Below are 26,681 nucleotides of genomic sequence, written 5' to 3'. Positions count from 1 at the left end.
AAGTAGCCATGCTCAGATTGTACTGTGCTGAATCAATAAATATACATGGAAACTAGGCACTGAGTGAATGTGCATGCTCAATTAGTTGATGTTTCATAGAATCATGCAGAAAGATGCTATTCAGCCCATCAATTTTTCCACCCTCCCTCTGAAGGGCATCCAATTCCATCCCCCTAGCTTGCACATCTTTGGACTGTGGGAAGAAACCAGAGAACACTGAGGAAACCCTTAAGACATGGGGAGAATGTACAAATTCCGCACGGAGTTGTCTGAGGGTGGAATTGAACCCGAGTCCCTGGTGCTGTAAGACAACAGTGCTAACCACTGAACCACTGTGCCATTTATATTGAATATGATATGTCTCCCTTTAGAAATTTTATTTGACTTGTATTGTGGTCAATTTAATTCTGTGATGATGAGCGACAGAGCTAACATAGGTATGAGGGTATTATTTTACTGGGGAACTGGGATTGAATGTTGGGATTACATGATATTGAATGAGTCAATAATGGACAGCCTGACCAAAGAATGCTGTTTGATTTACTCCTTTCTTCCCCTGCGATTCTTCAGCTGCTCACACATAATCAAGAGTAAGGATGATGGTGCGGCTATGTAACGTGCAGAAGAGCACTAGAAATATTAACAGATACTGTGCTGAGCATTGTGCAATTTCTCCAGAATGGTTCACATTGCTGAAGTAAAAGCATGTTTAGATATTGTTGCATGCAAGTTGTTCAAAAGTGCCGGGATTACACATTGCAATTAGCGGACATATTGTCAACAGATATCCTGGTAGCCACTCCTTAGTTTGTCATATTGCCTCGACCGCAGATGGCACAGGAGACTGCCATGGAATGAAGGCATCATGATGGCTACCAAAATATTGAGCATTGCCCTCCATACCTTGTTGTGTAAGGTCAAACAGCAGCTGAAAATTTCAGGATTGGAATCAGTTTCACTTTAAACACGTCTCAGAGTTGGCATGTGACACTGTCAAAATAACATGACGTTGGCACCTGACTCAATTGGGAAGGTTGCATGTTTGCCCTAGATGCTTCCCTTTACCAAGAGAGAATGAAATATATTTGGCTGTTTTGGAATACGGAGCCTTATTGGCTTCCCTCATGCAACAACAGTAAGTGACAGACCAGGAGATGTTACATTTTCCAGTTACTCAAACCTGGAAGAAGCCAGAAGCCTAATCTTTCATGGCTGCAGTAAAGTTGCCATTGGCATGGATGCCCTCATACTGCATGTGTCATTACAACTGGTGGCAGATTTTAGCAAGGATGTCCATAGAGAAGCTGATGGTTAGGCAGTCCTCAGTGTCTGTGAATATAGCCTCTTGCTGAGAGTACTTCCACTCTGTTTCCCACCCACTTTTATTCTTTTTCCACAACACGTTGCCACATCTACTCAATATCTATGTCATTATTGCAGGCCAAAGGGAATGTAAGTTTTGGAGGCCATAGCTAGGAGTAAGTGGTTTTTATAATTTTTTTTGTCATGAAGTGCTGAAGCATCTGCCACATCAGATGCTGTAAACCTGAGCAGTAATAAACAACTTAGACTACAAAATACTTCCACAGGACAACAAGAACCAGTAGAAATCAATCAACCACTACAAGAAAAACTTTTATTAAGATAGCACCTTTAATGTACAAACTGTTCCAAGTCCTTCATTACAAAGCAACAATTAGAAACCCAATAACATGGTGATACTCGGACAGTTTACCGACAACAATGGCTTGTACACTGAGGGAAATTTTAAGGATAATCGTAAAAGAGGAAAGTGAGATAGAGAGACAAAGACTTGCAAAGAGAGAACTCCAGAGTGTTGGAGCTGAGTGAGCAGGCAGCGCAAACAGCATGAAGGGTCAGTGGTGTCAAGGTTCTGGCAGGTGACAACAGAGATGTTACAGACAGTAGAAGGAGTGGTAGGAGGTCGATGCAGTGACACAGATATAGTGAGATATCAAAAAGAAAGTGGTGGCACTTCTGCTGACTAAGTGGAGAGGGATATTCACCTTCTTCCTACATTGCTGTGCTCTCCTCCAGATATTCTGATGTAAGTGTCAACATTAGACTAGGTAGCCTGGTCTGTTGTCAAAGCTTCTACTGCTGGCCCGGGAGAAGATACAGTCTTGGGTTTGTACAACCTCTTCCTGCAGGACCGACGTGATCTTGCCCTCAAAGCAAGGTGTCCATTTCCCTCTGACTGCCATGTCCAGGGCACTACAAGGTGGCTCCCTGTCAGTACTTGTCTGCTTTAGGCTCAAGGTCTGTTGGTTATATCCTGAATTTGCTTGTATTGGCAAGTTTTTTGGGAATGATACATGATAAGGTCAGGCTGGAGTCAGATGTAAGGAATGCCGTAGGCATGGGGTCAATGGTTATCGAGACAAATATGGTGAAATGCAGCAAGAAAGCCAGTTAGGCTTAAGTCTGTGTTGCTTGATGCAACACAGACTTAAGCCAACAAAAAAAATATGATTCAGCCCTTAGAATTTGTTTTCTTTAATCTCTTAAGGTCTGTCCATGATGAACTCTGGATAAGTTGGCATGGATGGTGTAATGGCAAAGGGTGGTGGGTACGGGTGTGGATTGACAGGAGTTCACACTCATTGGCACAGAGGCTATGAAGTACAATATGAGGTGGATAAAGTGGCATAGGTTGTCATGAAGAATGTGAAGGGCATTGGGGATGGGTGGGAATATGGGTTGTCATGAATGAGGAAATGTGTGGGGTAATAGAGTAGAGATCTGCCCTTTGTTATCATTCTTTTGCAGTTGGGATGATGCACTGGAGCACCGAAGCTGGTTGATAGGCAGCCCACCCCCTACACCTACACACTCAACTTGCTCCTTGGCTATTTCCACACTGTTCAGGACCAAATGTTCAGACTTCTCGTTTTTCACTTTGTACACCATTACTCATAGAAGTTAGTGATTGGTGGTTTGAAGCTGCCTTCTGATCTTTGGGGAGTGGGCCATGCTTTCTTTGGAATGGATAATTTTACATTCACAAGGCCCTCAATGAAGAAAAATATGAGTTAGCTGCCAGAGTTGATGTCTTTTTCTTTTATTTTACGTGTGATTAGATTTTCTTCTAATTTTAGTTTTAGTTTACTTACAGTGTGGAAACAGGCCCTTAGGCCCAACAAGTCCACACCGACCCACCGAAGCGTAACCCACCCATTCCCCTACATTTACCCCTTTACCTAACACTACGGGCAATTTAGCATGGCCAATTCACCTGACCTGCACATCTTTGGACTGTGGGAGGAAACCGGAGCACACCCATGCAGACACGGGGAGAATATGCAAACTCCACACAGTCAGTCACCTGAGTCGGGAATTGAACCCGGGTCTCTGGTGATGTGAGGCAGCAGTGCTAACCACTGTGCCACCGTGCCGCCCCAAAGTAGATAGGATGATCTGAACAGAGAAAATCTGGAAGTCTGTGTTACATAGAGAGTAATCTTCCACAGTGTGCGATCTCAGATGACCCTTAACACCCAATACAGAAGAAATAAATCTCTGCGAGGAACCTTTCAACACGGTTGTGTGGTTTACTTTTCGCAAAAACAAACGCACTCGATTGTGGTGAGCATATCTTCTCAATTGAAACAGGAACTCACTGCGTAGAAGCACAACAAAACAATGAGGAGGAGAGACGTAAGTTGCGCAGTTTAGTGATTTTAAACAACACTTAACACTTGCACATGTTCAGTACAACTGCAAAGCAATTGTGCATTTAATTGCTGCTGATGTGACATCACACCATTGAAGCACATCCTGGCACCGTTTATACAGTAATATTGTTCACACCCATCAGTTTTCATGCCTAATTTCTCTACAGCCTGATTTATGTTGGATGAACGTTTGCAGGCTGCCTGGGGAAATAATTGGTAACAGAGTTTAAGATGAGAATGTTCAGTAAGAACTACGCTTTGTTTTGTGCATTTGTGCTTTCTTACAGATGCTCTGTTTCCACCTGAAACGAAAAGCATTAACCAATTGCTTAATACAGTTGTTTCCATTCCAGATGGCCATAAATATTGTAAATCCTTTTAAAGCTGGTTGTCAAAACATCAATTATGCTTTTTTTTTAAACCTTGTCTCTTTTAGTTTAGTGCTGAATCTAAAATATGGTGTGTGTTCCACATAGGAATGCAGGAGCAAGAGTACTTAGCCCATAAGCTTCTTCCACCATTCAGCTAGATCGGATTTGTCTGATTTGCAATATAACCCCATAAATCTGTGTCTTCATTTGCCCTAATTCTCTTATTATCTTTGGATAAATCCTGTAGGGTGTTAAAACACGCAAACCAGAGGAGCTGTGGAAATGGATGGGAATTGCAATTGCCAATTACCACACAGGAGCAATTCATACTTGTCCAATGGAATGCTATTTATCAACCTCAGATTCAGAATTAGCAACTGATTTAATGCAAAATATTGTTTGCAGTAGAAATTCACAAACTTTCCATATCATTTGTCAGTAGAACTGCTTGCCAACTTTCCTCTGAAAATACCTTGCTCCACGTTTTAGCAGAAATAGTTAACTTACATCCACCAATCTGCTACATTTGTAAACTTGCAATGAAATCAACCCCTATCCTTATTAATTCCAAAAGTACGACCCTGATTTGTAAAATCACTTTGTAACTTCACCCTTAGGGTTTCAGTATCATCATGATGAATATACGTGACACTAGTTCCAAGACTAATATATCCTTATTTGGGTCTGATGCCTAGAAACTGCTCACAAAGTAATGTGCAGCTCATAGTACCACACTTTAAAAGCAACTTCAATTATGCTGCATTATCTGTACTGACTCCGAATATGCTAACTTTGAATTGTTCACAGAGTCATACAGCACAGAAACAAACCCTTCAGTCCAACCAGTCCATGCTGAACATAATCTCAAACTTAAACTAGTCCCATTTGCCTGCTCCTTGCCCACATTCCTCCAAAACTTTCCTATGCATGTATCTAACCAAATGTCTTTTAAACATTGTAATTGTACCTGCATCCACCAACTTCACTCTGGAAGTTCATTCCACATGCAAACCACCCTCTGTGTAAAAATAAAAATTCCCATCATGTCTTTTTTTAAATCTCTCTCCTCTCACCTTAAAAGTGTGCCCCCTCGTCTTGAGATCCCCCACCATAGCAAAAAAAAACACCATTCCACCATTTTATCTGTGCCCCTCATGATATTAAAAGCCTCTATAAGGTCTCCCCTCAACCTCTTATGCTTCAGTGAAAAAAGTTCCAGCCTATCCAACCTCTCCTTATAACACAAATCCTCCATTCCTGACAACATCCTGGTAAATCTCATCTGAATCGAAAAGTATGGTGCTGGAAAAGCACAACCAGTCAGGCAGCATCTGAGGAGAAGGAGAGTCAAAGTTTTGAGCATAAGGTCTTAATCAGGAATCTCTTCTGAACCCTCTCCAGCTTATATGAAGGATACTATGAAGTTGTTCCAAACAGACTGTGATTTTCTATATGAGATGTGAAATACCAGCTACCCTGAAAGATTCATAGCCCCGTTCCATGTTGGAGATTTGAGAGCATATTAACTAAAAATGCATAATTTGATTTGACCATTCTGTCCTGTTGGTTTCTCAGTGAAGTAAATCTACTTGTCTAACAGTTTTGTCACTGGAATGGCAAAGAAGCCCAGGACAATTCACTGAGAATATGGGTTTGGTGATGGTGAAATTCCAATTCGATAACATATGAACAAAAAGCTTGTCTAATAGCAACCATGTAACCATTGCCATTTATTTTTTAAAAATGGTTCAGTGGTATCCTTTAAGAAAGCAAATCTGTTGCCCTTACCAAGTTTGGACCATTCATGACTCCACACCCATGCTGGGCAATTCTGAATGGGCAATAAACACTGGCCAAGCCAGTGAGTTCTCATCATGTTCTCAGTTTCTACACAATTGTTTCACCACGCCACCTTCTCCGCCCCCCACAACTCCCATATTGAACCTGTGACATTTGGAGGAAACAATTAGGTATTCATGGAATGGAATCATCTGTCTCCCATTTAGACTGATAGAATTCCTACAATGTGGAAACAGGCCATTCAGCTCAACGAGTCCATACCGACCGTCCGAAGATCATTCCATCCAGACCCAGCCCACTACCATATCAATCTGCATTGTTAACCTAGCTAGACTGCACATCATTGGACACTATGGACAATTTAGTATGGTCAGTTCACCTAACCTGCACATCCTTGGACTGTGGGAGGAAACTGGAGCACAAAGAACCACTGTGCTGCCCCCAAATTCCCTGACCAGGAAACAACCTGAGCCGTGCCACAAGAACGTTGAATCCTAACCTCTAGACCACCAAGGAATGACATGCTACCATTGCTGTGGTAGGATTCAAACCCATGCCTACTTTGAGACTGAAGCTTACATTTAGCGCTTTAGACTTCTTGGCCGTGCTGACAGTTATATCATGAACTGCAGTCAGTCCTCCCCGGAGTTTATCACCTTGACAAATGAATGACACACTTTGGACTAGACAATACGAGACACAATAAAAACTGATATTTCAGTACAAGAACATCCGTGACATTTTTTTGGGCGCAAATATCCTGAACAGGAGATCTTGTTGAGACAAAGTATCTTGTCCAGGTTCGATCTGGCAGATGTACAATGGCAGGCCTTTAAGAAAATAGTTCAGGATGTAAAACAAGCATGGTACAAAGAATCCACAGAAGGATATAAATAAATTACATGAGTGGGTAAAGATTTCACAGCAGGAATAATGAAGGAACTGGTTATTATTTAAATGTAGAAAGACTACAGAAATCCACACATCAGCAAGGTTTTCAGATTTCCTCATTTATGAATCACAAAAGGCTAGCATATATAGTTCAGCAGACAACATAAGACAAATAGGAATGTTTGTTTTTATTTCAAAAGGAACAGATTATAAATACAGGTCTTGATACAGCTGCAGCTGAAAATATGTTGCTGGAAAAGCGCAGCAGGTCAGGCAGCATCCAAGGAGCAGAAGAATCGACATTTTGGACATGAGCCCTGCTTCAGGAATGAGAAAAGTGTGTCCAGTAGACTAAGATAAAAGGTAGGGAGGAGGGACTTGGGGGAGGGCATGCAGGTCCTTGGACTCCTCCATTGCCAGACCATAGCAACACGACGGTTGGAGGAAGAGCGCCTCATCTTCCACCTAGGAACCCTCCAACCACAAGGGATTAACTCAGATTTCTCCAGTTTCCTCATTTCCCCTCCCCCACCTTGTCTCAGTCAAATCCTTCGAACTCAGCACCGCCTTCCCAACCTGCAATCTTCTTCCTGACCTCTCCGCCCCCACCCCCACTCCGGCCTATCACCCTCACCTTGAACTCCTTCCACCTATCGCATTTCCAATGCGCCTCCCCCAAGTCCCTCCTCCCTACCTTTTATCTTAGCCTGCTGGACACACTTTTCTCACTTCTGAAGAAGGGCTCATGCCCGAAATGTTGATTCTCCTGCTCCTTGGATGCTGCCTGACCTGCTGCGCTTTTCCATCAACACATTTTCAGCTCTGATCTCCAGCATCTGCAGTCCTCACTTTCTCCTCGAAGATTGATACAGCTGCAGTACTGTGAGCAATTAGTATCTCCTTCTCTAAGGAAAGATACATTGGCATTGGAAGCAGTCCAAAGAAGGTTCACTGGATTAATCCCAGCTATAGAGAGATTTTTGTATGAACAGAGGTGGAGTAGATTGGGCCTATACTCATTGGAGTTTAGAAGAATACAAGGAATCCTTATTGAAACATACAAAATTGGATTGATGCTGAGATTGATTCTCCTTTTTGGGAGAGTGGAGAAGCAGAATAAGGGGTCACCTATTTAAAACAGAAAAGTGGAGGAATTTCGTCTCTGAATGAACTTAGAGAGTTGTTGAGACATGCATCATTAAATATATTCAAGACTGAGGAAGACATTCTTCATCAATGAGGGAATTGAGGATTATGGGGAAAAAGTAAGAACATGGAGTTGAGGATTATCACATCATGATGTCATTGGACAATGGAGTTACACGATAGGCCGAATGGCCTACATTTGTTCCTCCATCTTGTGATCTCTAGGAAATGGGGAAATATGGTCTGTTGATCCAAGGTGCTGGATGGAGAGATATTGTAGCAAGTTGGAGTTCACCCATTTCGTTACATTCAATGATGAGGCTTTTGGGTAAGAAATGTATCTAATTGATTGATTTTTATGTAGCAATAATCAGTGACAGGTCAAATCTATGAGAATCTGCTAGCCTTAGTACTGATATGAAAATGATGACTCTCAGTGAATTTTCAATAATTCAACTTTTGTTTTGGTTATAAAACTTTCTGTGGTAGAATAATTGTACTCCAAAAGTACCTTTAAATGTTTACTGACAAGATATTCCATTTATTGAATTTATAGAAGTTATATTTTAACTTTACAGATTATTAATATGCTGCTGCAGTTCATGTGTAAAGTTTACATTTTAGTGCTTTCATCACCCAAGCATTTCCATTTTTTTTTAACAAAAAGCTGTTAGAAAATGACAGAGCCATAATTCTTTTTACACACACACACATAGACACAGATTTATTAAAATTTGTTGTAGCATTAAAATTAAGAAACAATTTCAGCATTTTTGAAATTGTGTGAAAATTAACAATGATGTTAAGGTTTTATTGCAGAAGCATATGGTTTGTAATTTTGAGGGACAGTCTCAATTGTGAAAAACCTTTAGTCCAACATTTAGCCCAAACACAATATTTAAAGTTGCGTATGAGCCTAAAGAATCTGCCTGTTACTGCTAAGTAATTGACTTGTTGTTTAGATTATATAAATTCAATGCTATTAGCATGCTCTCTTTTTATATGGGAGCCTCATAGTACAATAATATCATGAATAAGATGGTGATAAAACTTCCATATTGAAATTCCAACTTACGTGAAAGAAAGTTAGAACAGGCAATTGTAAATGAAGGTTATTAAATCTATTTCACGGTTCTTCCAGTTTTCAGTTATTAATATTAATGTGGTAAACATTATTCCTGTATCAATGGTTTAATCTACCTTCCTGTTAACTGAGACTCAACACAATCTCAAAATATTATTCCCCTCAAATTCCCCTTGAGCAATCGCATAGTTTGTCATTCACTCTGATTCAAAAATTGAGAAATGAAGGTTTGAACTTATGCCATAAATTATATTTTTATCACTTATTAAAATTTCTTTTTTTGTAAAATAGGAACACTTCTGGTGGACAACTTACAAATTACAGGCCATGCAGGCGGCTCAAATCCTACTATTGCTTTATCATTGAAAGGCAACAATGACTATTGGGTCCTTCTGGATGCCGTCAATCAGAGACTGTATTTGAACAGTACTGGCCGAGTTCTTGACCGAGATGTAAGTTATGCATGTGATGCTACACTTGATATTTGAACTGTGGGGAAATAAAATTGTATTGTTCATTTTGGAGGTAATTTCAACAGTTCATCTTTGACTTGTATTCATATTCAATGAGAATCCTTCCAAACTGAACTGATTGTGGAAATACCTTTGTATTTTTGTTTTCACTTTGCAAAATGCATAATCCACATACTCACTGTCTCTCTCTCTCTCTCTCTCTCTCTCTCTCCCACACACTCACTCTAACGTTCTTTTTTCTCTCTCTGTCTTTTCTTTTCTCTCTTTTCCTTTCTCTCTCTTTCCTTCTCTCTCTCTCTCTCTCTCTCTCTCTCTCTCTCTCTCTCTCTCTCTCTCTCTCTCTCTCTCACTCTCTCACTCTCACACACACCGTCTGTCTCTCTCTCTCTGTTCCGCCACCACACACTCTCTCCCTCTTGCTCTCTCTGTTCCTATCTCTCTGCCTCTCTCTCATCCCTCTTTTTCTTTCCTGTGTGTTCTCTCCCACCCTTTCTCTCTTCTCCCCTCGCTCTCCTCCCCTCTCTCCTCCACTCCTCTCTCTTTCCCTCTCTCTTCCCCCTCTCTGTCCTCTCCCCCTCCCTTCCCCCTCCCCTCCCCTCCCCTCTCTCTCCCCATCTCTCCCACTCTCTATCCCCCTCCCCCTCTCTTCCCCTCCTTCTCTCTCCTTCTCTCTACCTGTCTCTCCACCTCTGTCTCCCCCCCAACCCCTCCCCCCACTTCTCTCTTCCCTCTGCCCCCAGCTATTTACAATCTACATTTATGGGCTGGATACAGCAATAGAAGGCTCCATAGCCAATCGGCAGATGATACAAAAATAGGTGGGATAGTAAATTGCAGTGAGGAAATAAGAACCTTACAAATGGATAGATAGGTTTGGAGAGTGAGCCAAAATTGTGGCAGATGGACGTTAATGAGGATAAGTGTGAGGTCATGCATTTTGGTTGGAAAAATGGAAAGACATCCTATTTAACAGAAGGGGAGAGACTTCAGGATGCTCCAGTGCAGAGGGATCTGGGTGTCCTTGTTCATGAGTCACAGAATACACATGCAGGTACAGCAGATAATAAAGAAAGTGAATGTAATGATAGCTTTTATAGCTAAAGGAATAGAATATAATGGTAAGGAAGTATTGTTGTGACTATACAAGACATTAGTGAGACCCCACCTAGAGTTTTGTGCACAGTTTTAGTCCCCTTAGTTGAGGTAGTGGCATTGGAGGCAGTTCAGAGGAGGTTCACTAAATTCATCCCAGAGATGAGGGGTTTGTCGTGTGAAGAGAGATTGAATAGTTTCAGTCTCTATTTTCTGTAATTTAGAAGAATGAGGGGAGATTAAATTAAGCTATTCAGGATGATTAAAGGTACGGATAAAATAGACATAGAGCAGCTGCTTCCTCTTGTGGAGTGTTTTAGGACGACAGGTCAGAGTCTTAGGATAAGGGGCAGCAAATTTAAAACATAGTTGAAGAGAAACTACTTCTCCCAAAGGGTTGTGAATCTGTGGAATTCACTACCCCACGGATGCTGGGACAGGGAGTTCAACAGATTTTTAATTGGTCATGGGTTGAAGGGGTATGGAAAGAAGGCAGAAAAATGGGGGTGAGGAGTATATCAGCCATAATTGAATGGCAGAGCAGACTTGATGGACTGAATGGCCTAATTGCACTCCAATACTTTGTGAACTTAAGATAACCATTCAGGTGAACTCATTCATGCAAAAATTTAAAAATTGACCTATTTGTCCTTTCATGTAATGTACTTGTAATTGTATGTGTGCTTTTAGTAGTTGTTAAGGATTTTGTTATGATTGATTGCTGTTTCAAATTGTTGTCTTGATGTTTCATGAGACACCCATGTGTTTATTCAACTGTGATTATTTTTTCTCCCTGTGTTGAAGTACTTGTAACCTTCAATGCTAAATCCTGATGTCTGTAACCTTCTGGATTTTTTAGGTCCTTGCAGAACGATGTTCATTTTTATTTGAAAGAGAGTGAATGATTTTATTTAGCATGATATATTTTCTAAAACAATATATTGCCTTCTTTTGTTGTTTCTTTCCTAGTTGCTTTATTTTCTAGCTTATTATCATTTGTCTTGTATTTATGTTGCACTCTTTTATCCATCTGAGAAGTTAAAGGCTTAAATCTCCTAAGTAATTAAGTACTTTTTCTTGACCTTTTAATCTTCTTCCTGTCAGATGAATATGATAATTTTTCATTTTCATGGAGGAATTGTAATCCTGGGATATTGCTCTTTTGAAAGTCTAAGGTTATTTGCTTTTTCTCTTCAGCTGTCAAATTTCAATTCTCTTTCTCTCATCAATAGAAAAAAAACGTTTTGCAACTGTATCTGACTTTCCAAGATATACTGCAATGAAAATGCACTTCACGATTTGAGTGATGGGCAAGGAATCAGAAATTGAAGCTACATACCTTATATACTTTGGTTCAAAGAAAATACTTTTGCCAAAGAGCACTTGTTGGCTATAACACTTCACATGTAACTTTCAGACAGTATAGAACTCCTAACTTATTTTGTGCCCAATAGAAACAGTAATTTTGTCAGAGTATGTCAGACAATTTATTGAGAGAAACATATAGCCAACCATTAAACTGGCTGATATTTCACTGTGTTTCAAACTTTTTTGAATGAGTTTTACACAAACCCAGAGACCAGAAAAGGAGGCAAGGGGTGGAACAGAGGGAAGACCTGTGATAGTATGAAAGGCAGGAAAGATTAAATGAAGAGGTATAATAGTGTAAGACACTGGAGGTGATAATAAAAGCTGCATAATATATTTGAGGTGGGGATCTTCAATTTTCATCGAAAGTGATTTGGTAACACCAACACTGAATGCTATTGACTCAGTTGCCAGCTTAGTCTGTGGCAGTCAGGTCAGAGAGATCCAACAAAACTACTTGACCTTGTCTTCATCAATCTGCCTTTCTGTAATGCATCTATCCTTTACAGTATTGGTAAGGGTGACCACTGTACAGGCCTTATGGAGACTAAGTTACATTTTCACTTTGAGGTCATTCTTCCATCATATGGTGTGCGGAACATATGTCCTGTGATGTGGATGTTTTGCTGCTGTCCCTTTCTTCAGTGCTTACTCCTGTTCATATGATCACGTTGTCATGTGATAACCCAACTATCTCTAATGTAGTAGCAACTGAAGCATATGCACCTGTGTAGATCAGATTATTCTCAGAGTACCCACCCACTCTGGGGCTCCTCAACACACTCCCTTTTAGGATCATCTTAGCATCACCCTTTTAGGAAAGAGATGAGTAGATTTTTTTTCTCTCTCTCTCTCAATGGGTTGTGTGACTTTTGAACTCTCCACTTAAAAGGCAGTGTCAGCAGGGCCATTAAATATTTTTAAGATAGAATATTTTTATCCTGGGGTGTGTCAAGGGTTATTGGTAGATAGATGAGAAATGTGGAATTCAAATCGCAAATAGACTATGGGCTGAATGGTCTCTTTCTATTTTGTATTATCGTATACCTTTGAAGGTCAAGTACATGAATTAGTGACAAAGGAAAAGGTGCAAACTTACCATAGTGCATATCATTGCATTTCAGTAAGTTGTGACGTCAAATCAACAAGTGACTAAGTCCCATATGGCAGTTGCATTGTTTAATGCTATCACCAGGTGTCTGGGCCATCCCATCTCTCTGACACTGATATCTGGTCTGTATGAAACTCTGTAAATTCAGAGTTTCCTGCTTCATCATGATCAGGATAGCTATGATTGTGGTTTGACCCTTGGAGTTGTGCACTTTCTTCTCCATGAGAGAAAGTAGTGTGTTATGAGTGTGATTAGATTAGATTCCCTACAGTGTGGAAACAGGCCCTTTGGCCCAACAAGTCTACACCGACCCTCCGAAGAGTAACCCAGCCAGACCCATTCCCCTACCCTATGCATACCCCTGACTAGTGCACCTAACACTATGGGCAATTTAGCATGGCCAATTCACCCGACCTGCATAGCTTTGGATTATGGGTGGAAACCGGACACCTGAAGGAAACCCACACAGACACAGGGAGATTACATTAGATTACATTACAATAGATTACAGTGTGGAAACAGGGCCTTTGGCCCAACAAGTCCACACCGACCCGCCGAAGCGCAACCCACCCATACCCCTACATTTACCCCTTACCTAACACTATGGGCAATTTAGCATGGTCAATTCACCTGACTTGCACATCTTTGGACTGTGGAAGGAAACCAGAGCGCCTGGAGGAAACCCACGCAGACATGGGGAGAACGTGCAAACTCCACACAGTCAGTCGCCTGAGGCGGAAATTGAACCCGGGTCTCCGGCGCTGTGAGGCAGCAGTGCTAACCACTGTGCCACCATGCAAACTCCACACAGACAGTCACCCAAAGCAGGAATCAAATCTGAGTCCCTGGCGCTGTGAGGCAGCAGTGCTAACCACTGAGCCACCATGGCACCCACACATATAACCTAAAGAGAGTCCATTAGTCCCAAACCAACTCATAATCAATGAGCCCTGTGCTGCCATCATTCCTCCACCGCCTCACCGCCGTCTACATCAGACCAAACCAACATTGAAGTTACCACTCTCCAATTTCATCTTTCGCTGCTGGGCCAATTGTTCTTTGTCACCATCTCGCCATATCCTGCATTGGACCCACCAATTTCCTCACTCACTGCTGGGCCTACCTTGTCTCCGCCGATGTAACAACTGCCAATTCAGTGTCAGGTCCCATGCTCCCACCCAGAACAGTAAGTATGTGCTCACTCGCTGTCACCACAAGGTCTGTCCTGAGCTCACTTATCATCGTCACAGGGTCCACTTGTCATCACCATGGCATCCATGATGGGCCCTCTTGAGTCTATGCTAGGGTCCCTTGTCATCACCGATATCATGCCAGCTCAGGACAATTGGTAAGTAAAAAGATGAAGATCTGAGGAGGTGCCTGGAGAGAGGGAAAAACCACAGGGAAGCCCAAGCTGTATTGGTCAGCAAGAGTACTGTTCAAGAGAATACCACATCAGGCAGTGATGGTTGTCATCTGAAAGTGGAATAATGTTTATCTTACAACCTAATGAGGTCACTGAAGCATTTCTGATACTGAATCCAGATTCTGTGCACCATACTCAAACTGAGTTGAGTCATATCTGCTGTTTACATGATTAATCTCTTCCTCCTGTTCATAAGAAAGAACATCATACTTTGTGATCCTCAGCACTTCCAGCATTCCCAGGTAGAGTCAGAAAACAAGAATAACAGTCTTCCTACATCTGTCTGCACTGTTCCTGCCTTCATTACCCTTCAGGAAGCAACTTTCTTCAGAGTCATTCTGACTCTTGCTGGGGTCCTTTTATAAGGAGAAGCTTCTTTGATCAAATGCAAGCTAACATTGTGCCTGAACTATGGCATATTTTAGAGAGAGATGAGGAGGAATTTCTTCTCTCAAAGGGTTGTGATTCCATGAAATCCTTTCTCACCGAGTGTGGCTGTTGAGGCTAAGTGTATTAGTGGTTGAAATAGTCAGATTTTTAATCAGTAGGGAAATCAAGGGTTATGCGGAAAAAGGAGGAAAGTGAAGTTGAGGCCTATCAGCTCAGCCCTGATCTCACTGAATGTTGGAACAGACTCAATGAATTAATGGCCTACTTTTGCTCCTATGGATCTTATGATCTTAACTCTATGGTTGGTTGGACAGTACAGAACTGGGATTCTGAAGTGTTGGCTGATTTAAGTCGCCACAGTCTGTCAACACAACTGGCAGGGCGGTTTACTTACAAATGTGTTTAATTACCTTTCCTTTATTGTTATTAGAGCAAATTTCTGGAACTTACAACTTAACGGCACGTTGAAGTATGTTCACAATGATCCATCATTCTTTTCTTGAGAATATGTCTAAATGGGCAATGAATATTGAATTGAATTGAATTGAATTAGCTACATACTCAAATGAGAATCGTGGAAAGTTTACAAGTCACCACTTATGGTGCCATCTTAGGTACACGGTACCTAGGTACAAATTCTTCAGTACAAGTTCTTAGAAGAAGTTCTTAGAAGAAAAACAAATTAGAAAAATAAAGAAATTAAAAAAGTCCAGCATTACATATCATAGGAATAAATTAGAAAGTAGAGAAATAAAATGTTCAGAATAACAGTCCTTCCAACTCAGTCCATGCTGAAAACTAGCCTCCAGTCCACAAAGGGCCTTGACTCCATACCACGCTGACTTTTACCTCAAGGCTGGGAGACCATTCTGGAATCACTAAGGCTGGGAGGCCAGGCTGGGCCAGAGGTCTGCCATGGGCTGCCGAAAAATCACCATGCTGGGCTGAGAAGCCCCCCCTTTCAAAGGACCACCATACCAGGCAGAGAGACTGCCACACTGGGCTGGGAGACAGTCATACTAGGCCAAGTTGATGACTTGCCAGGTCCTCGCTATGACCAAGAGTCTGAGCCCACACTGAAGCTGGGACTTCAAGACATAACTGTGAAGAAAGGAGAGAGAGAAAAAAAACACTCACAAGAGGAAAGAAAGGAAAAGAAATAGGCTAGCGCTGGCTGAAGTCTCCTCATCCACCGCCATCTTGGAGGCTGTAGGTGCAGTATCTAAATCCTAAGAAATATGTATTTTTCAATGAATTTTACAAATCTGATAAAAGATTAATTTATACAGAGCTTCACTGTCCCAGTAATTCCTCAGAGTACTTATTCAACACTAATCACTTGATGTCCTAAGGGGCAGAAGTGGAGCAGGAATAAATGAGATGGTGACCATCTCATTGGTAGCAATGCCAAAATTAATTAAAGAAATACCTTAACATCCCAAATATGACAGGAAGTAGTTTTGTCAACTTCAAAAGACATTCAGCTTTGTGTATCCCCTCGTTCCTTTACGTGACCATTCATGACAACATGTATTTCTGTCTCATGTTTTGAAATTGCTTCCCTCAAGTCAAACCTTTTTCAGGTGGCCTAGTTTATTTTAGTTAAATGTCTCAGAACACTGTTCAAATTAAACACCGTGAATTACAATCATAGGGTCATACAGCATGGAAAAAGACCATTTGGTCCAACTCATCTGCGCAGATGAGATATCCCAATCTGACCCATTTGCCAGCGTTTGGCCCATAACCCTCTAAACCTTTTCTATTCGTATCCCCATATAGATGTTCTTTAAATGTTGTAGTTGTACCATTTCCTCTGGCAGCTTGTTCCATACACGCACCATCCTCTGCATGAATAAGTTACCCCTTAGGTCGTTTTTAAATCTTTCCTCTCTCACCTTAAACCTATGCCGTCCAGTTTTGATCATTAGTGTAAATTAATTCTGCTTTGTAATTTATAGAGTATTTGCATTGATTTTGCAATGGAGACTGTTATGATTCTTCCATGAATGATATGGTTCATTTCTTTGGAAATGAGCACATTTGATACAACATATTTGTCATGAAAGAAGTTACATTTCAATGTAAATTTTGGCTCGATGGACAATTTGGCATGCCTGCATTCAGCATTATGTCTTTGGTTCAGCTAACTAATTCTGCAGATGAAAGAGTCAGCATCCTCACCTCTAGGTTAGAAAATTGTGAATTCAAGTCCCATTACAGATTTGAGCACTTAATCTCAGTTGACACTTCAATGAAGTACTGAGGGACTGTCTGAAGTCCCGAATTTCAGATGAGTTATTGGATGTGAAAGATCCCATGGCACTCTGAAGAAATGTTGCCAATTCTCCTGATTTTCTGGATTACACTCTTCCCATAACCAAATACATCAAAACAAGTCACCATTAGTTTGCTATTTATGGGAGCTGGCTGAATGGAAATTGTCGGTGACTTTTGTCTGTACACCTGTCTGTTTGAAAAGTAATGCAAGGATTGTAAAGTACTTCACAATGTCCTGAGGGCCTGATAACATGCTATATAAATGCAAGTTATATTCTGAATGCAAACTATCTTAGCATCATGAAAAATGACAAGAACAATTTTCTTTTTAAAAAGTTACTTTCTTGGGACTACTGTTCTTCCCTCTTCATAGGATCCCTACAATATGGAATGAGACCATTTTGGCCACTGGATCCACACTGACCTTTCAAAAAGCATCCACAAGACCCAGCTTCCCATCCTATCCCTACATTTCCCATGGCTAACCCAGTTAACCTGCACAACCCTGAACACTCTGGGGCATTTAGCACGCCCAATCCACCTAACCTGCACTTCTTTGGACTGTGGAGCACCTGTGGAAACTCACAGAGAGACAGGGAGAATGTGCCAAATCCACCCATTCACTTGAGACTGAAATCAAACCTAGGTCCCTGGGGCTGTGAGGCAGCAGTGCTAACCACCGTGCTGCTGCCCTTGTCCAAGCTGATTTGTCTGATGTGCTGAATTTATTTTTAGTTGGGGAGGGTAGAGGAGGTTGAATGCAAGAAGTGGCTGATGGTGGGTGGAGATGGAGGTTCAAGCAAGAAGATGTTGATATGACTGGTATATGTCAGGATAAGTTACTTTGGGACATAGTTATGTAAAGAAAAGTAGTGCAATTAGATTCTGTGACATCCATGACGTTTACGCCTTGCGCAATGAATTGAATTATTACATGACTGACTGACACCAATCTTCTGTCTAACATTACTCTGCTTTAAAAAGATTAAAATCTGTTTTTGTATTTCACTTGCCATTGCTACACCTAGCACAGTCCTATACCCTAGGAGCAAGACCAAAAATCAGGAAGTCGTAACTGTGTCAATTTCAATTATCCACATGAGTGCCCCCTTTGATTATGATGAATAATTGAAGTTCCTTTGTATTTGTGAAATTCAGTCACTCATGGGGGATTCATGAAATATGCTTGCACATATGCAAATTCAAGCTACAATTTTATTCCTTACCCATTGAAAGAGATGCATGTTGCCTTTGTTTTGGAATTATCCTATTATTAGGAGTATTGTCTGATTGGAAATAGTAATGGAGAAGGGATTAACAACAGAGATCTCTGTTTGCAGCAGTGGGAAATAATTTGAATTTGTTGGTATTACTTCAGCAGGGAAGGATTTGGTTGTTTATACTCCACCAGACTGGGGGAGGATGAAATTTTCAAGTCCATGTAAGTGGCAAAGAGGAGACAAATTCTTCTCATTTTGCTACCTCTGCAATTAACCAATAGGTTAGAATGTCCAGAAGGTAGTTTTGTCACACACCAGCAATTAACACTCTTAGCAGTCAATTGATGGCCACTTAAGGGCCTCAAATTGCATCTCCCAGAACACCTTCCTCCTCGCTAAGCAAGATAGAAGACTACAAACCACTTGTCCAATCTGGGGTAATCGTAGATTTAGTCAGTGGGTAAATAACTGACCCTTGCACCTATCTGCCCATGATGCCTACACCACTTGAAGAACATTAAAAGAAACCTGCCTCTTGCCACTAGAGAAGGCCTCAACTGGCCGTCTTGAGGACCCTGAAGTTGCCAGCTTCTGACTGGCCAACAGCTTTGGGCTCACTACTCATTGTATGATGCCTTTCTGCTCTCAGTGAGCTCATCGACAGGCTGTCTGGTATGCTGCCTCACTGCTGGGAGCAGTGAACGTTTGTCTCATACCTTTGCCCCACATTTATAAAGAAATCAGAAGACCTTGGCCACTGTTTCAAGACGTGTGGACAACTGATCCATTTAACAGAGCAACAAGATTACCTAAAAATAAAACAAAGAACTGTGGATGCTGAAGAGTTGAAACAAAAACAGAAAATGGTGGATCATAGAATCCCTACAGTGTGCTAGCAGGCCATTCAGCCCATCATGTCCGCACTGATCCTCTGAGACCCACCCCTTTACCCTATCATTGTAACCCTGCGTTTTCCATGGCTAACCCACCCAGCCTGCACATACCTGGACATTATGGGCAATTTAGTGTGGCCAGTCCACCTAACCAGAACATGTTTGGATTGAGGGAGGAAACCAGAGCACTCAAAGGAAACCTGTGCAGACATAAGGAGAACATGCAAACTCCATAATATAATCGCCTGAGACTGGAAACAAACTTCTGACCCTGGCGTTATGAGGCAGTAGTGCTAACCACTGAGCCACTGTGCTGCCCAAAGAGAACTGCAACAGGCCTGGCAGCATATTTGAAGAGACAAATAGAATTAATGTTTTCAGTTCAGTGATCCTCCTTCAGAACTGGTTGCAGGACCACTGAACTCAAAAATGTTAATTCTGTTTTCTCTCTATAGATGCTGCCAGACCCTAGAGAAATTTCCCCAACAATTTCTGTTTTTGTTTAAGAAGAGGACCTACTTGTCAGGAATCATGGTCAGACAGGCAAGAAAAAAGTAAGTTAACTGGGAATGGACAAGGGATATCAGGCAATTATATTCTAGCAAAGCACAGCAAAGTAGTGAAGAAAGGGCAGATAATAAATTTAATTTTAAGAAATTTATTAAAACTTTAAGGAAAGAAATAACATATTGCATTCAAAGATTAAAGAAAACCACTATACAGGTTAAAAAGTTCAGCAAATGAACAAAAAATTAAATAACCTAATTGCCTCTGAGCTTAATTGATGCAGCACTAAATATGAGGCACTTCATACGGTGAAACATTAATCCTCAATTCTGGCTCAGTTTTAAGTGTGAAATGCAAGGAAAAGGAAAGAATGGAAAGGTACTCTTAGGCGTGTAATACTGTTTCTTCTTGCTTACTTCCTGGAATTCTGTGATTAACATTATTGGAGGAACCAATATCATCTTTGAGGAAAGCTAGAGGGGAGCAAGAAATTTGACCTTGCTGGCATCATCTGAATCACAAGTCTTTTTCTCAGTTTCTATTGTTTATTCTTTTGCATAATTTGTATCATGCAACAATACTGCTTTGTTTTCCCTCTCGTATTGTCCATTACTACAAAAACCTGATCAACTAGCTGAAGGATGAACAAAAGATTATGAGGGTAAAGTGTCAAAGAATTTTGCATGTATCTGATGCAGGCTAATTTACAAATGTGCGTGAAGTTCATTACTGCGTATTTATTTGTCACTTTAGTCACTTAGCTAATTTAGATTGGATGCCAGTAAATAATTACTGCCAGTATGTTTTTAATCATAATTCTGCTGCTTTAGGCTGTGTTTAGAACTGCAATTTCAGATTAGTTGAGTCTTGCTGCTATCAACTTTACTTATCTTCCTGTCGCTAACTTGTCATTTCAGTACGCCATTTTGACACTTGCTTGTCATTTCAATACACCGTCTTTCTCTTATGCTAATGTGTCTGTGCTAGGTCTGCTATAGTGCTCCAGCAAAGTCCAACATAACATTTCATTTTCCATTACACGACTTTACAGTCTTCAGGACTCAACATGAGTTCAACAACTTCAGAGCACAAACATGGCCCTCCATGTTAATTAGATGCTCCTCCCCCATGTCTTGTTTGTTTTGTCTGAGTAAAGTCGATCTATTTTCTACTGTTCATACCCACAATTAACACCCATTTTTTAATCTATGTCAATCCTCTATGACAATTGGCTCTCCCTTTGTCTTTTCTCTGGGCACTTTCATTATCTGTTCTACTCACAATTCCTTCCCCTTTGCCAACAGCTTAAAAGCAATAAATTTTCCAACCTATTCAGTTCTCCACAAGAATGTTTTGGAGCTGAAACACTAATTCTGTTGCTTTCTGAATAAATGCCGACAGGCATGCTAGGGTTTCTCTGTCACTTTCAATTTTATTGCCATTTTCCAGCATCCACAGTATTATGTATCTTCATTTTTTAAAAATCAAGGATGTTGACACATTGTGTCTTCCACATCCTTCTGAAGTCATGTTACTGTAAAAGTAGTGCTGTTATATAGGACACAATCATGCATCCTGAACCCATGATATGCAGAGATGTGCGGGTTAGGTAGATTGGCCATGCTAGATTGCCTATAATGTCCAGGAATGTACATGCGTGATGAATTGGCTATAGAAAATGCAGGGTTACAGGAATGGGGTAGGGGGTGGGTGTGGGTGGGATGCTCCCCGATGGGGCAGTGTGGACTTGATTGTCTGAATGGCCTGCTTCCACACTATAGGGATTCTAAGATTCAATAAACCATAAAAAGCTCTACATATGTGTTATTCTTACTGGGTTGAGTTAGGAATTTAAAAGCAACTTAACAGGCATGCTACCTGTTAAAGCGACGATAATTGTAAATAGCTAAAAGAATAAAAAGTATAATCAAGGGGTCAAAGGAAAGGACATAAATTTGAATGGCGAATGAAAGATCAACAGTTGGGCATCGATACAAAGTAAAAGCATTCATGACAACATACTTCTTTTAGAGTTAGGATTGATTCAGGTAGGATTCAGCAATATGTGCACAACAAATCAAAAAATACTTTTGAGAATGATAAAGTTTCAGATTTGATTTATAATGTAGAATTAACCAACATAACAATAAATGTGCTGCAGCCCGCAGAATATTCACAGGATTTGGAAAAAAACATTGCTTTCTGTATATTGTACTAAGCCTGTATTTAATTAGGTATTGGCAACTTGATACGGTCAAATATCACATTATTTGTGATTGTCATCTTAGCAGTTTGTTTATATTTTTTTAAGAAAGCATTGACTGAAAGTTCATAATATAACATTCCAGTAATGCGCATGACAGTTTTTCATACAGCAAACCAGGAATGTTTCAATGAGATTTGTGTCAGTAGAATATACCTTATAAATAGCTTTGATTCTGAAATTTTCTCTTTGTTTTATCATTAATAGCCTCCATCAAATATCCAGTCCATTGTTGTTGTACTCGATTGCCTAAACCTACGGGTTGGAAGTGTCATCAAGCATGAAGTGCGAATTATAGTAAGGGATCGGAATGACAACTCTCCGTCTTTTCAGCAGTCAAGATACCATGTGGAAATCAATGAGGTTTGTACGCCAATAGAGATAATCGATTAACTGGCATGCAGCTTTGACACATTATGTCTTTGTGGTTAGTTTAAATGCCCATGAAGTTAATATCTGTAGGAGTTGGTATGTATGTCAGTCTAAATATTTATATGTATTTGTGTTGCAAATCAGAACAAGCTGTTTATTATTCCATTTTAAAAAGTGTAACAACAATGCCAATTAATTCATCCAACTGAAATAAGTTATGACTAAATATACTGTGCTTGTGTGATTGGAAATAAATGGAACTCAGTCCTTGAAAATGATTGAAAATTGTTATTTGAGACCTTTAAACAAGCTGTGACAAAAAACATTAATGTGGCAGAAAGTGTAAACAATGATTGAAGTTACTTTGGAAACAAATCATGAAGCATTCAAAATCTTTAAATTACCATTTACTCCTGAACTGAGAAATGGTCCTCGACTATGTAAGACCTATTTTGTTAACACATAATTAATAAATGGTGAAACAAAAGTAGAAATTGCTGAAAAGCTCAGCAGGTCTGACAGCATCTGTGGAGGAAATCAGAGCTAATGCTTCGAGTCGAGTGACCATTCTTCATTTCTTTCCACCGATGTTGCGAAACTTGCTGAGCTTTTCCAGCAATTTCTGCTTTTGTTTCTGATTTACTGTTCGTTTTGCAGTTCTTTTGGTTTTTATTGTCAAGTGGTTCCTGTTTCGTTATGTACATAAAGCTGATGGGAAATAAATGGGATCAGATTATCCGATTGATCCATTCTGTAGACTTAAAGGTTAAACATTGTCAGAGTGATTTGAGATTCAGCATGCAGTGTGACCATAAAAGAAAATAGAATGCAGGAGCAAGAGTGGATCAGTTAGCTCTTCAAACTTGCACTGCTATTCAATATATACAAAGTCATGTTAGTGGTCAAACACCTAGATTAATGATCCAGTGATATCAGTTCAAATTCCCTCATGGCAGCTGTGGAATTTAAATTTAACTAAATAAAATCTGAGCGGTAAAGATAATATCAATAATGATGAAACTATCCCATTGTTCTAAATACCCATCTGGTTTACTGACTCCTTTAGGGAAGAAATGGTGCCATTCCTACCTGGTTTGGCCTACGCACAACACCAGACCCACTGGAAAGTGTTTGTCTCTTAATTACCTTCCAATCTAACATGCCTTCAAGTGTTTTCAGGAAAGTGGCTACCATCACCGCATTTTGCAGGGAAATTAGATATTGATAAGGAACAGTAGCTTTATCAGAGATGCATGCATTCCTTCAATGTATATTTATATATACATATTTGCTCTGTAGTTATTCTGATTGGTTGCTACTGTTTCAGCAAGTACCTTGTCTATCAGCATAAATTGGGTTTCTGATGAACTTGCATTAAAGTTTCAGGAGCATGCCCAAAGTAATTAACTTTTGTGATTCAGTTCCTGGAGGGCACGGTTGCACGTAGCTTAGTTGGTATAAGACATGTGCTAATATCACGAAATGAAAGTTATCTAGCCTGGTTTACCTTGTTTGTTTGTTGCTTGGCAATTCTGCAAAAATACTTTTAATGTCACCAAAGCCAATACAGCTCCCTTGAGTGATTGGAAAAATGATGGACTAGATTGAACAGGAAAAATATGAAATTCCAGATTCCAAAGCCAGCCATGAACAAGAATGTACTGAACACTCACCAGACAAAAATATTGGAGACATTTACCTAAACAAAAATTTTTGAATTTATTCCTATGACCTGTAGTGCTGGTGTTTACTTCTTTACTTTTCTATATTTTTTTTCCCTTAGACTTTATACTTGCAAATCTGCACCTCGGTACTTTTGTATGAAAGATGGCACCATATGTGGCGACTTGTAAACTTTTCCCTGTCGCTGTTTGAATACATGTGACAAAAAGCTAATCCTCATCCAATTCTAAAATGTAGGATTTTGACAGCCTCACACTTCAGGTTGTTTAGCTCAGAAGAAAATTTGTTTCTTAGGTAAGGACACATCCTCACACAGACAATTATCAGGCGTTATCACAAATGCTATTTTTCAACTCAGATCAAGGATGTGTTTGCCTTACATCCTTTGTATTATTGTTCACATGTTTTGTAACTGCAATGCTTTTAAGTAATGTACTTTGATCAAATTTGCAAAATGTGCTATTGTGTCTGGTCATCACATTTTACCCCTGATTGGAACAAGCATTGGAACAAGCATCACCATTGCCAAAATTATAACAAATTGAGAACAACAGTGGTGGAAAGGTTGAAAAGAAACATTTGAGGGAGACATGCAGGTAAAAAAGAACACTCTGAAATGAATTCAGGTCAATGATTAACAATGCCATAAATATGCACATTTGCATTGAAATGACCTGACCTGAGGAAAAGGATTGAGTTGTTATATTAAGAAAGAAGGCTTCACCAAGCTGAGAGAGCAAAACAAATGTCATCCTGTAAAACTGCAGAAATTACAAGTCAACTAGAAGCATTTGAGTTATAATTATGAAAGCCAGGTCTTGAAATGAGATAAGGTGTGCCTGCAAAATATAAATACTTTTTCCTGGAAAATTGACTACAAGGGGCCTCAGAAAATGTAAAATTACAGGAAAAAGCAAAAGATATACACCTTTCTGGGTGGGTGCAGTTTTTATCACAATATTCAATACTCTATTTCCACATTGTCCCCATACCCCATGATGCCTTCAAAAAATAGAAAGTGTTGTCTCTTCCTTGAGTATATCCAGTGACTTGGCCTCCATGGCTTTCTATTGCAGAGAATTTCACAGATTTACTACTCTTTGAGTGAAGAAATCTTTTCTTATCTTCATCTTAAATCAGAAGTCACATGACACCAGGTTACAGTCTGATAGATTTATCAGATATCACAAACTTTTGGAGTACTGCTCCTTTGTCAGGTGAAGTGACAAAGGAGTAGTGCTCCGAAAGCTTGTGATTACAAATAAACCTGTTGAATTATAATCTTGTGTAGTGTGACTTCTGACTTTGTCCACCCCAATCCAACACTGACACCTCCACATCTTAGTCTTAAATAGCTGACCTGTACCCTGAGACTATGTGACCCGGGGAAATGTCCTCTTGCATCAAATCTGTCCTGCCCTGTTAGATTGCTTAATGGTTAAATCAGATCTCTTCTCATCTTTCCAAAAATCAAAAAAAAAACAGGCCCAGTTGAACCAGTCTCTCCTAATAGGACAATTTTGCCATCCCTGGTATCAGGGAAAAGTGATGACTGCGCAGATGCTAGAGATCAGAGTCGAAGAGTGTGATGATGAACTTCTGCTTGAAGCATCAACTCTCTTGCCCCTCGGATGCTGCCTGACTGGCTGTGCTTTTCCAGCACCACACTTTTCGACATCCCTGGTATCAGCTGAGTGAAACTCTGGTGCACTCCCTCTATATCAAATATATTCTTTCTTAGGTAGGGAGACTACAACTGCAAGCAATACTCCAAGTATGGTCTCACCAAGGCCCCGCATAAGTCACATTAGTGAACTCAAATTCACTTGCAAGGAAGGACAATGTCCCTTTTGCTTTCTTAATTGCTTGCAGTACCTACTTGACAGCTTTCTTTGACTGATATACAAGGGACACCCAGATGCCTTTGTACACACACACTTCAAAATTTATCACTAATTACATTATTTTTGTTCATTTCAGACTGTATAACCTCATATTTAACCACATTGTACTGTATCTGCCATGTACTTGCTCATTCACTCAACTTTTCTAAATCAGCTTGAAACCTCCTTGTATCCTCCTAACAAGGCATAGTCCCACACAGCTTTGTGCTATTAACAAATTGGAAATGTTGTGTTTGGTTCCCTCATCCTAGACATTTATAAATATTGTGAATAGCTGTGGTCCAAACATTGATCCTTGTGGTACTCCACTGGTCACTACTTACCACTTGGAAAGAGACCCATTTATTCCTATTTCCTGTCTGCCAATGAATTCTTGATCCATGTGAAATATTATTAACTCCATCACATGTGAACAAAGAGAACTAAGAACAATACAGCACAGGAACAGGCCCTATGGCCCTACAAACCTGCACCGACACATTTTGCCCTTCCTTACTAAAATCGCCTTCACTTACAGAATGCTCTTCCTATTCATGTTTTCATGCAGGTACGACTTGAATGCTACTAGAACATAGAACATTACAGTGCAGTATAGGCCCTTCGGCCCTCGATGTTGCACCGACCTGTGAAACCAATCTGAAGCCCATCAAACCTGCACTATTCCATTATGATCCGTATATTTATCCAATGACCATTTAAATTCCCTTAAAGT

The 26,681-nt window shown here is 40.2% G+C and overlaps 1 protein-coding gene across 1 annotated transcript in view; it reads left to right on the top strand.

The window, feature by feature from the left end:
* Window positions 1–26,681, top strand: part of pcdh15b (protocadherin-related 15b) — a 1,519,471-nt gene that overhangs the window by 973,681 nt on the left and 519,109 nt on the right. The window contains exons 10-11 of the mRNA XM_072557866.1: window positions 9,279–9,439; window positions 22,218–22,373. Coding sequence (XP_072413967.1) covers window positions 9,279–9,439; window positions 22,218–22,373 — 317 coding nt within the window. The remainder of the gene's footprint in view (window positions 1–9,278; window positions 9,440–22,217; window positions 22,374–26,681) is intronic.

Source organism: Chiloscyllium punctatum, chromosome 38 (genome assembly GCF_047496795.1).
Source record: "Chiloscyllium punctatum isolate Juve2018m chromosome 38, sChiPun1.3, whole genome shotgun sequence".
Lineage (NCBI taxonomy): Eukaryota > Metazoa > Chordata > Chondrichthyes > Orectolobiformes > Hemiscylliidae > Chiloscyllium > Chiloscyllium punctatum.
This window is presented reverse-complemented; position numbering and strand designations above follow the sequence as displayed.